The 11,793-nt window shown below is 52.9% G+C and overlaps 2 protein-coding genes across 9 annotated transcripts in view; one reads left to right on the top strand and one right to left on the bottom strand.

Moving 5' to 3' along the window:
• Positions 1-380, bottom strand: part of POMT2 (protein O-mannosyltransferase 2) — a 45,706-nt gene extending 45,326 nt beyond the window's left edge. The window contains exon 1 of the mRNA XM_035261158.3: positions 176-380. Within this exon, the coding sequence (XP_035117049.1) occupies positions 176-312 (137 nt within the window). The 5' untranslated portion in view covers positions 313-380. The remainder of the gene's footprint in view (positions 1-175) is intronic.
• On the top strand, positions 16-11,290 carry GSTZ1 (glutathione S-transferase zeta 1). 8 transcript variants are annotated; one of them, XM_009006385.5, is made up of 10 exons: positions 16-160; positions 3,502-3,589; positions 3,850-3,901; positions 5,803-5,870; positions 6,410-6,490; positions 6,852-6,977; positions 8,433-8,532; positions 9,136-9,188; positions 9,713-9,762; positions 10,861-11,290. In XM_009006385.5, the coding sequence occupies exons 2-10, from the start codon at positions 3,572-3,574 to the stop codon at positions 10,985-10,987; spliced, it is 675 nt and encodes a 224-aa protein (XP_009004633.1). In that variant the 5' UTR covers positions 16-160; positions 3,502-3,571; the 3' UTR covers positions 10,988-11,290. The 8 variants fall into 8 exon arrangements, with proteins under 8 accessions (XP_009004633.1, XP_078191643.1, XP_017832738.1 ...); XM_078335517.1 differs by lacking the exon at positions 9,713-9,762; XM_017977249.4 differs by lacking the exon at positions 6,852-6,977.
• The last annotated feature ends 503 nt before the right edge of the window (positions 11,291-11,793 follow it).

Raw genomic sequence — 11,793 nt, forward strand, 5'->3', positions numbered from 1 at the left:
CGGAAGGATCATTCTAGTCCAACTCCTCGCTTTACCCGGACGAAAGCCACGAGCCTAACTCGTCGAGTCTCACTGGACCTTAGTCGTCGGAGAGTCCCAGGCGCGAAGTTTCTCGGCCTGGAGGAGGGGTCGCGCGAAGTGCCAGATGCAGGCGGGGAAGGTCTGTGTTACGCACCTGGGTGGAGGGAAGCTGGTTAGACACCCGGAGACCCTGGGGGGATGGGTCAGAGGTGAACCGCTCCGCCCTCCCGGCGCCGACAAAGACTCCCGCCGTGCAGTGCGCCGCGCCGGGCACGCTCTGCGCTTGCGCATTGCGCGCTGCCCGCTGGGGCTCGTAGTCCCGGGAGGGTGGGGTCAGAGGAGGCGGCCTTGGTGTGGCGTTCTGAGCAGGGTGGAGTCGCTGTCCGGTCGCGCTTCACTGCTGCCCCGCCCTCCCTGCTCCCTGTAATAGACCCCTCCACTAGGGCTTGCAAATGTCGTCCCAAGCCTCCCAGTTTCTCGCAGCCCTTCATGCTCCTCTCTCGGCCCTAGCAGAAGATGGCCTTCCAGTAATGCTTGTATTTTAAGAGTCCTCGAGGGAGGAGAGGCAGTCATGACAATCACCTGGGGAGCTTCACGGCTTTCCCATGCTCTTCCCAGGGCCCGCTCGCTCTGTTCATCTCTGGTGGAAGGGACCCGAGAATCTGCATGTTTTTACAAGCGGCCCAGATGGGTCTTATGCGCCGTAAAGTTTTGTGGCACTAAGGAAGGTCGCACATCAGATGGGACTTTGCGTCATGTAAATAATGTATAGTCCTCCTCTTCCAAATGGGATTTTAGGAGTCTGTCTCAAGTCGTGTGTCAGACATGGTTTAAAAATAAAATGTGCTAAAGTAATCAGAATGCATATTTGAGTTGGAAACAGAAGTCTTCCAGGAGTGCTGACGAGATGGATACTTGGGCTTAAAATTTAGCTCTACAAGTGCAGAAAGGAACGGGATGGTTTACACAGTTATCACTGGTAAGAGAAAGCAGAAATTGCCTAAGAGATTTCAGGTTTCCTGCTTGTGGGTCGTGATGGAGGGCAGCGGCATTTACCGTGCTCCAGTCACTCGTAGTACAGATCCAAAGGTATAACATTAGAATGCCATTAGGTAAGGCATTTTTCAGGGATTCTGAGCTAATTAATGTCTGCCACTCTCTAGTGGTCACTAGCAGTCCCCGTCCCTTGGCCCCAGGGGTCCCTGTAGCCTGGCTAGGTAAGGAAAGGGTGCTGCATCTCCAAATAAGGAAGATCCAGTTGTGGCCACCCAACTCCTCCTCTTTGAAAGACCCTTTCTGCCCATCACCTGCTTTCTGTGCCAGGACCATCTTTACTTTCTCCACAAAAGGTGACTTCAGGACAGCCTGGGACTCCTAGGCTTGGAAAACACCTTGGAAGGGCCTAGATTCCCCCTTGTACCCTTGCCCACCTAGCAGACTGAGTTGGTAGTACAGAGATGGTGAAAGCAGTTTCACTGAGCAGCTTAATGTGCTGGGGGTGGCAGAGGGGAGAGGGAGCTTTGGTGAAATGTCTGTAGTCAGAGGGGTAGTAAACGAGATCTGAGAAATTCTATCAAGTTCTCCCCCATCCATAGGGATACACATGTGTTGGTGGGAAGATTCATGAGTGCTAATCACTGGCGAGTCTTTCCTGGGTTCCACTTTGAAATGCTGGCCACCCAAGAAGTACCAGAGAAATTAGCTTTGAGGCCCTTAAACTTTGGAACAGAGACCGAATACCCAACAGCCCGCAGGAGCCCAAAAGTAATAAAAATGAGAAGAATGGGTCAGATATGGGCCATAGAGACCTGAGAGGGCATACCCTGGCTGATGGGGGCCATCAGTCTGTTCCCATCAATTGCCGCTATTTAGGAACCCAAATCTACTGTCTCCAGATCTTTTTTTATTTTTATATTTTTTTGAGGTAGAGTCTCACTTGGTCACCCAGGCTATAGTACAGTAGTGCAATCTTGGCTCACTATAAACTGCCTCCTGGGTTGGAGCAATTCTCCTGCCTCAGCCTCCCAAGTAGCTGGGGTTACAGCTGTGTGCCACCACGCCCGGCTAATTTTGGTATTTTTAGTAGAGACAGGGTTTCACCGTGGTGGCCAGGCTGGTGTTGAACTCCTGACCTCAGGTGATCCACCCATCTCGGCCTCCCAGAGTGCTAGAATTATAGGTGTTAGCCACCATGCCCAGCCTGTCTCCAGATTTTTAAAGAAAAAAACAAACATGTTGTATATAAAATGTCATGATTTTTTTTTTAACTTTATTTATTTTGAGATGGAGTCTTGCTCTGTCCCCTAGGCTGGGGGGTAGTAGCACAATCTTGGCTCACTGTAACCTCCGCCTCCTGGGTTCAAGTGATTTTCATGCCTCGGCCTCCTGAGTAGCTGGGACTACAGGCGCATGCCACCATGCATGGCTGATTCTTGTATTTTCAGTAGAGATGAGTTTCGCCATCTTGGCTAGGCTGGTCTCAAACTCCTGGCCTCAGGTGATTTGCTGGTCTCAGCCTCTGAAAGTGCTGTTATTATAGGCATGAGCTATCACACTAGAACAAAATGTCCTGATTTTTAAAACATTGGCAACTATATTACCATTGAAACATTTTAAACTACTGTGTTGAGCAGACAGAAATTCTGAGGGCCAGATAGGTCCCAGTGTGCTGCTAGCTTTTGACCTCACCTTTGGGGTAAGTGAGCATATCTGCCAGCTATTTTTATGGAGCCAGCTGAGATCCTGGAGGACTGCTAAGGGGTGGGGTTGAAGAAGATAGGCACCAAAGAATTAAAAAATTAGAATTTCTGGTCTTTCTGCACTGCTAGAAGGAATCCCTGCCATCAGTTTAAGGCAACTCTTTGTTTTACAAGCCAAAGATTAGAGGAGGCAGAGGCTTGTCCAAGGTCATGCAGAGCTGGTTCCTGTACCAGGTCCAGGCTCCAGATGCCAGCTCACAGCCCTCTCTACCATTCAAACCACTGCATCAAAACCAGGCCCCACTCTGTGCCCAGGACACCAAACCTGACCCCAGCAGGAGCATAAGAAACGTCCTGCAAGTTGGAAATAAATGCCCTTTTTTTTTTTTTTTTTTTTGAGACGGAGTCTTATTGTGTCATCCAGGTTGGAGTGCAATGGTGTGATCTTGGCTTACTGAAACCTCCACCTCCCAGGTTCAAGCTATTCTCCTGCCTCAGCCTCCCAAATAGCTGGGATTACAGGTGCCCACTACCATGCCCAGCTGAATTTTTTTTTTTTTTTTTTTTTTGTATTTTCAGTAAAGACAGCGTTTCACCATGTTGGGCTGGTTTCAAACTCCCGACCTCAAGTGATCCCCCCATCTCTGCCTCCCAGAGTGCTAGGATTACAGGCGTGAGCCACTGTGCCTGGCCAGAAATGCCCTTTCTGACCAGAGTCAAAGTTCCTCCGACTCCTGGGTAGTCCAGCTTCCCCATTGGCTCCTGAAATCCACCCCTGTAGGTTTCCTTTCCCTGCTCAGAAGTTCTGCCAGAGGGGACATTCCCTGGAAGGCTGAGGGTCACCACGCACCATGACCGAGTCTGGCAAGGTAAGGAAGGCACTCGCAGGCTAGCTGCCCCTTTGGGGGCCTCTTGGACCTCAGGAGCTCAAACCAGCACAATTTTGGAGCCAAGGGACCTCACAAGACTGTCAAAGAACCTGGAGTCTGGCCTGAGTTGCCCAGATGCAGGCCTGAGGGAGGAGGCCTGGCAGGGTAGGAAGAAACCGTTGGCTCCTCTCCAGCGGGCTCCTGAAGCTGGAGCCCACCCAGCATGGGTTAACACGCACCTTCATCCTCTCTCTCCTCAGCCTGTCCTCTATTCCTATTTCCGAAGCTCCTGCTCATGGAGAGTTCGAATTGGTAAGAGCTGTGCCTCCGCCAGGCTGAGTGCTGGAGTTGGGTGGGCTGGGGTGGAGGAGCCCGGGTGCAAAGCTGGCCAGGGATGGAAGGGGTACTCTGTCAGAAAGGACCTCACCCCCCACAACCAGCATCCCCCATCTCCTAGAACCCACATCCCTGAATGTCATCTCCACCCCGGACATGCAGGGTGAGGGTGGGAGGAGGGGGGTTGTTTTTTCTCTAGGGACTGATACTTCTCCTGACACTGCTCTCCAAAGCCCCTTGGCAACCATGTTTAAAGCAGGGTCACAAAATCCAGATGCCCCTGGTAACTGGCAGGGAAACAGCTGGCCTCCTTCAGTTCTTATCTTATTTGAACTGGCAAAGCAAACAGAATGGGTTAGCGTCAGCCTCGGAGGCTTTAGAAAAGCAGAAACAAGGGCCCTGTGGCTAGTCCTTGTTTGACCCTTCCCTCCCTCGGCTTAACACAACCTTCAGCAAAGGTCATAATCAAAGCAGCTTGTACTGTGGAAAAGCTCTGTGCTGAGTGCTTTTGTGTGCACGATTCCATTTAAACCTCGACAACCCTAGAAGGGAGGTACTATTACTGTCCCCATTGTGTAGAGGAGGAAACTGAGGCACAAAAAACTGAGGCAAGATTAACTTACCCAAGATCATTCAGCTACTAAGAGGCAGAACTGAAATTTGAACCACATAGTCTGGTTCCAGAGGCCCATTAAGTTACTTGCCCAAGGCCACACAGCAAATGACTATGATGAAATTTGAACCTAAGAAGCTAGCCTCCAGAGTGTGGAGGCAAAACCAACCTCTGTGACCCCTCCTCCATCCCGCAGTCACTTGGTATTTGCTGGGATCAGTAAGCAAGAGCACTGGGTGCCAGGAGAAACTTCCCCCAAGATTAACCCATCCCTGGGCACCAGTGCCTCTGCCCTGGCTCAGCCAGAAGCCGGAGCAATACAGGTGCTGTCTGTAGGGCCTGCGTGCTTTGGCCTTTCTTCCTCGGCCCCAAACACTGTCACTCTCCAGCATGGAGCTGCCCAGCGCTAGGACGAGCCTGGTGTTGCCCAGGCTCTTTACACCAAGACATGTCTGGTCCTCCTCCCCTCGTGCCTGTGCCTTTGCCTGAGATTGGCCATCACCATACTCGAATGCCCAAGTATGCGTGCATAATACACACACACATGCACACACGCAGTCTGCTCCATTAGTGTTGACCCACCCAAGTTTTTTTTACCCTCAGCTTGCCAGGGGAAATTATCAAAAGGGATGGAGGGGAAATCTGGTGACTGAAGTCACAGCAAATGCTCCGAGGCCACCAAAGAGCCCCATGCCTGTCTGGAATCTCTAGTAAACAGCCCTGAGAACAGAGAGAATAGATTGGAGGAGCTTCCTCTCCAACAGAACAAGACTGCTGCTGTCTGTGTGCTCTGGGTCACCTGAGTTCCTTCCCTTGATCCTTAGATGCCTTCTTGAAGGAGTAATTGCATGTCTCCAACCAAGACACTGGTCATCACTGTTTAAGGCCCAGGGCAGAGGCAGGGGGCAGAGGCAAACACGACACACCCTTGCTGTCCTCCAGGAGCCCACAGAGTGGCAGGGTGGCAGGGCATACACCTTTATCACCACCCAGGGGGCATGACAGCCCCCATTGCGGGGGTCCATATCGTGAGGTCTTTGAGAGTTCAGGGGTGAGAGAGGCAGAGCATTGAGCATCTGGGATAGGGAGTAGGTAGTGACAAAGAAAGCTGGAGAGAAGGGGATAGTGCCAAGCTGAGCCTTGACCACCCAGAAGTGTAGTGACGCCTTCCCCTCTTTGGCCTTATGTCACCCTAGAAGGGCTCTTTCCTTAGGAGTATGGCCAGAAGCTGTTCCCTGACTCTGCTATCTTTGGTCTCTCCTAGCTCTGGCTTTGAAAGGCATTGACTTTGAGATGGTGCCCGTCAATCTCATAAAGGATGGGGGCCAACAGGTAAGAAGGCTGTGCCCAGACCATGATGTAGGAATTGGAGGCCTTGAAGAGGCACCAGGCAGGGGAAGAAGGGGAGGCTCCGCCCCCCAGAAGTGAATCTGTATCCTGTGGACTGTCACTGCAGGAGGCTGCTGGCTCTCTCTTGTGGGACAAGGTATCAAGCTGTGCAGTAGTAGGAGGCCAGGGAAGAGCCTGGGCTCTCCAGTCCCTGACCCTGAAGGGTGGATGGCAAGTGGGTCCCCACCCCGTACTGGGTCCTCTGGAGGGCTGACGGGTAGGAGCCACCATGGTGGCCACCGTGTAAGATGCAGGGAAAAGCCCATAGCCAGGCTATTAGGGTGAAGCCTGTGGCTCAGCAGCTGCTGGGGTTTGGGAAACTGCATGGATCCCCCACGGACTATCCTGGGCCTAGGAGCTAGGGCCTTCCTAGGGAAAGGAGAGGGGTCTGGGCAGCAGACCTGGGGTTCTCCTGCTTGCTTGGTTCTCCTCTGGCCAACTTAGGCCAGGCCATCCAGCCTACCAGGGCCTTGTCTCCACAGTTCTCTAAGGACTTCCAGGCACTGAATCCCATGAAGCAGGTGCCAACCTTGAAGATTGATGGAATCACCATTCATCAGTCAGTGAGTGCAGGGCCTGGGGGAGGGCCCTCGTGAGAGCAGTGCCTTGAATGAGAGCGCCTGAAATCTCTTCCTCACCTGTGTATGGGCATGCCATAAGAAGCCTAGCACGTAGTAGGGGTTCAATACAAGACTCGTGGGGAGGGTGGGAGGTTGTTAGGAAAATAAGAGGAGACTCAAGCATATGAGGAACCAAGTTCTGCAGGATAAGGTCCAAAAAGCCTATACAGGGCTTGAGCTGAGAAGGAGGAGAGGAAAGAGCATAGTGATGGTACTGGAAGAGGAGGAGGGGTTTGCTGGCCCTGTTCCCTCTGGTCCAGGGGTCCTGGGCCCTCTCCCAGCCTCACTGCTCCCCGCTGGACAGCTGGCCATCATTGAGTACCTAGAGGAGACGCGTCCCACTCCACGACTTCTGCCTCAGGACCCAAAGAAGAGGGCCAGCGTGCGAATGATTTCTGACCTCATCGCTAGTGGCATCCAGCCCCTGCAGGTGTGGCACTTGTACACTCACACCCTTGCACACCTCATGCACTCCTACACTAACACACTCATACATTGGCTGAGAGCTGCCCAGTGTGGGGGCAGAGGTGTCAAGGGAGAGACAGGGATTCCTAGGGGCTTTGACCTGCACCATGTGAAAGAAGGGGCAGAGATCTCAATCAGAAATCAGCCAGTGGGTCCCCAACTGCTTTCTAGAAGCTCCAGGTTTCCAAGGACACATGTACAGGTGCTCAAGGTGGGGAAAAGGCCAGGGTGGCAGGGGAGAGACTGGGCAGGCTTCTGTCCAGGCCCCCTGCCTTTAACCAGAGTGGCTTTCCTTTCATCTGTGCTATCTCAATCATACCCTGGGATGCTCAGATTTTTTAAGTTTCACTGTTGGCCGGGCACTGTGGCTCATGCCTGTAATCCCAGCACTTTGGGAGGCTGAGGCCAGTGGATCATAAGGTCAGGAGTTTGAGACCGGCCTGACCAACATGGTAAAACCCCATCTCTACTACAAATACAAAAATTAGCTGAACGTGGTGGCGTGCATCTATAATCCCAGCTACTCAGGAGGCTGAGGCAGGAGAATCACTTGAACCCAGGCGGCAGAGGTTGCAGTGAGCCAAGATTGCACCACTGCACTCCAGCCTGAGCAACAGAGTAAGACTCAGTCTCAAAAAAAAAAAAAAAGAAAAGAAAATTTCCCTGTTAAAACAGACAAGTATTAAAAACAGTTCATCTGTCCCAACTCCTACTTTGTGAATGAGGAAATAGCCCCAGAAAGGTGGAGTGACTTTGCTGAGTCCCACACCTAGGTGGTAGCAGAATGGGGACTCAGCCAGGATCCCTGCACACCTGTGGCCCCCACCCCCATGTCATCTTGTTATTTTAACAAAGGATGTAGGAGCCAACAGACATCTCCATTTTATAATAAGGCAGAGGTAAAATGGCTCTGGGGTGCCAAGATGGAGCCAGGGTGGGAATCTCTGGAAGCCAGTCCTGTGTGCCTCCCTCATCCCAGCCCCACCCTCGGTCACTCTCCCTCTCCTCACAAGGGACCATGCAAGGGAGAAAAGAAGGAAACAGGCCTCGGGTTGTGGGCACACCTGCCACAGCCATGGCCACATCTTGTGTTGCATGAATAGGTATTCATGCACATCTCTGATGGAATCACGTGGCTTTCAGAGGCCACTGGGACAGCCTGGGAAGGTGACTGCTAGGATGGCTACCTCCCTCCAACCTCAGGGCCCTGGTTGAAGGAAGGAGCTCGTGTAGTCTGGGGGAGAAGGGATAGATGTCCAGCCAGGGGCAGATGGGAAGTGAACTTCCCTGCGGGGGTTTGGCCAAGCGGCAGCCGCCAGCCAGCGCTCAGAGCAATCACAGATTTTCTTTTTGTTGTTGTTGTTGTTTTTTGGCCACTGTTCATGCCTAAGCAATCACAGATTTTCTTTGGGCTGCACAGAACCTGTCTATCCTGAAGAAAGTGGGAGAGGTTTCCAAGGACTTGAGAGAGGAGACTAAGCTGACCTGGGCCCAGAATGCCATCACTTCTGGCTTTAACGGTGAGTCCTCACGCCTGTGAGCTGCCACGCTGGGGCAGCCTGTGACGGTGACTGCTGGGATGGCTACCTCCCTCCAACCTCAGTGGCCTCTTAGAGGTCTGACCCTTGCACATAAGGGCCTGAGTATCTGAACCAGCCCCCTGGGTTGCTTTGGTCTTGACAGTTCCATGGATGAGAGCAGGATTGGGAAGGTGATAGGCTGGGTGGGTATCCAGACCTTACCTCCAGCGTTTCCAGGAACCTCAGTCCCTGAACCCACAGTTCTTCATAGCTGGGTGGCCCAACTTCTGCTTCACTGCCCACTCCAGCTGGGAAACCAAGGCCAGCACAGTGCCAGCCATCAGTGAGAGCTGCCACTACAGCCAGTGGCTGGGTTTGTCCACTCAAGTGGGGGAAATGGTGGCTGGGTGTGCAGAGCCTTAGGAAACAGAAGCTCGTTCCTAGCAGCTCTCTCCAGACCCAGCTGCCACGTTCTCTCCAGCAGCTGTGCCCAGTCCATCACTCAGATTGGCACCCATTTCATAACTATGGAGGCCAAGGCCCAGAAAGCTTCATGTCCCCTTCCTCTGCCCAGAATAAGATGTTCATGTGGCCTCCCCACAGCCCTGGAGCAGATCCTGCAGAGCACAGCCGGCAAATACTGTGTAGGAGATGAGGTAAGCTGTCCCCAGGCCCAGGCACAGGGGCCACCTCCCTCATGCTGGGACTGTCTTCCACTGGGACTTAGCTGTCTCCCCCACCCTGAGGCAGAGCTTCCTGAGCGGGGAGCTTTCTGCAGGGGGAGCTCTGTGCTGTGGGGCACTCCTCAGCTCACTCCTACTAAACCATCTCAAGAGGCAGTTATTCAAGGTAGAAGACTGCGCTGTGAGAGGATGAGGCAGGCCAGGCATCAGTGGAGGGATTGTGATAGATGATGTCTGTGCAATGAAGGCAATCCATCTTTTCTGGCCTTCTCAACCCACAGAGTTGGTCATCTGGGCAACTGGGGCATGGCCTGGGAGGGCATTTCAGCTCTGGGAAACACCCAGGCAGGCCTGTGGCAGACAAGAATGGGGGCAGGATGGGTGAAAGAGCCGAAGCAGATTTTTGGCACCCCCGTAGAGTCACAGTGGACACACCCAGTCTAGCCAGTGAGTCTGGAGTACTCACCCAGATGAGAACCCACCTGACCCTCTTTCAGGTGACCATGGCCGATCTGTGCTTGGTGCCTCAGGTGGCAAATGCTGAGAGGTAAGAGAGCCCCGCCACCCTCCCTTCTTCTGGCTCTGCCCACAGTCAGGCCCCCACTCAGCTGGTGAAGTAGCATCTCATTCAGACTCTTCCCCAACCAGCCAAGGAGCCCACCATGCCAGGCCACTCAGCCACTTTGGCCTGGAAGAGGGCAAAAGAAATTGGGGCAGTGTTCCTACCACACCCACTGTAGCCCAGATGATCCTGTATAGATAGCTCCTGCTCCTGGGATGAGCTGGCTCACGTGGTAGACCCCCAAGAGCCTGACGTCCTCAGATGTGATGTGTCCGTGCCCAGCAGCAACCTCTACCTCTGCTTCCCTCCGTCAACCCTTCAATAGGGCATGAATGGAACCCAGCTCAGTCTTAGACAAACAAGGTAGAGCCCTGGCCTTCAGTTTAATTCCAATGAGCCCTATCTGGAAAGCATCTTGCTAGGCATTAGGGATATGGAAACATATGGCACATTCCCTGCCCCCCATGAAGTTTCCATATCCCTATCTCTAATGGGGGAAGAAAGACTATATATATAAATGCCTAGCATGAGGCCTTACACATAGTAGGTTCTCAAAGAAATAGGAACAGCAGGGCCGGGCGCTGTCGCTCACGCCTGTAATCCCAGCACTTTGGGAGGCCGAAGTGGGCAGATCACAAGGTCAGGAGATCAAGATGATCCTGGCTAACACGGTGAAATCCCACCTCTACTAAAAATACCAAAAAAAAAAAGTAGCTGGGCGTGGTGGCACTTACCTATAATCCCAGGTACTCAGGAGGCTGAGGCAGGAGAATCACTTGAACCTGGGAGGCAGAGGTTGCAGTGAGCTGAGATCGTGCCACTGCACTCCAGCCTGGGCGACAGAGCAAGACTCTGTCTCAAAAAAAAAAAAAGAAAAAAAGAAATAGGAACAGTAGGTAACAGATGCTAAATGATACTGCACAAGATCTACCCATCCTCTATGAGTAAGGACTGCCCCACTGTCCTTCTCTGGACAGCTCCTGGGACCTCATCCTGCCTTGCCTCTCTGCTCCCTCACTGCCCCCAGGGCAGTCTCCCTGTGTCCCTGAAAAGCTTGGCTTAGCGGGTGTTTCTCTACTACAGATTCAAGGTGGATTTCACACCCTACCCCACCATCAGCTGTATCAACAAGAGGCTGCTGGCCTTGGAGGCCTTCCAGCTGTCTCACCCCTGCCGGCAGCCAGATACACCCACCGAGCTGAGGGCCTAGCTCCCAAATCCTGCCCCATTAGCACAGGGGCACAGGGGCAGAAGCTGGGTGGACTGAAGAGGCCTGGAAACAAGTGAATCTTCATTGAGAAGACGGGAGACTCAAAGTCTAGCCCTGGATCTGCCTTCCTGCTGAACCCAGTTCCACCTCAGTCCCCTCATCTGTCAAATGCATGTGGGGTGGGGTAGGGAGATGCTGGAAGCAGGGTGGACAGAAATATTACCTGCTATCTATGTGACGGCGGGCGGTCGTGAAGCTGAGATGAGAATGTGGATTAAAATGCCTGGCATGCTTACCATAGGACCACAGGGAAGCCTGAGTGTGTTTTCTCATCCCCTTTTGTTGTGTCTGATTCCAAAGAATGCCCACACTGAAATCTGGCCTGAATTAAACTGAAGGCCAGGGCTCTACCTTGTTTGTCTAAGACTGAGCTGGGTCCCAGAAGATGAACACTGTCCCTAGCTGGAATCCCCTGTGCCTGGACCAGTAGAGGAAGTCAGTCAGCCGCTTGCCTACCCTGTGGCAGGCCTGGCCCATGGGACCTAAGGGCAATGAAGAGAAATACACCCAAAAGCCTGCCTGAATCAGACAAGATCCAGGGTGATAACAGATAGAAGCAGGAAAGCATCTAGTGACTGGCTGAGTTCCCAGGGCTAGAATGGTACCGTCGTTAAATGTTCCACCCCTGGCTGGGCGCAGTGGCTCATGCCTATAATCCCAGCGCTTTGGGAGGCTGAGACAGGTGGATCACTTGAGGTCAGGAGTTCAAGGCCAGCCTGACCAACATGGAAAAACCCCATATCTAC

The sequence above is a fragment of the Callithrix jacchus genome, chromosome 8 (genome assembly GCF_049354715.1).
Source record: "Callithrix jacchus isolate 240 chromosome 8, calJac240_pri, whole genome shotgun sequence".
Lineage (NCBI taxonomy): Eukaryota > Metazoa > Chordata > Mammalia > Primates > Cebidae > Callithrix > Callithrix jacchus.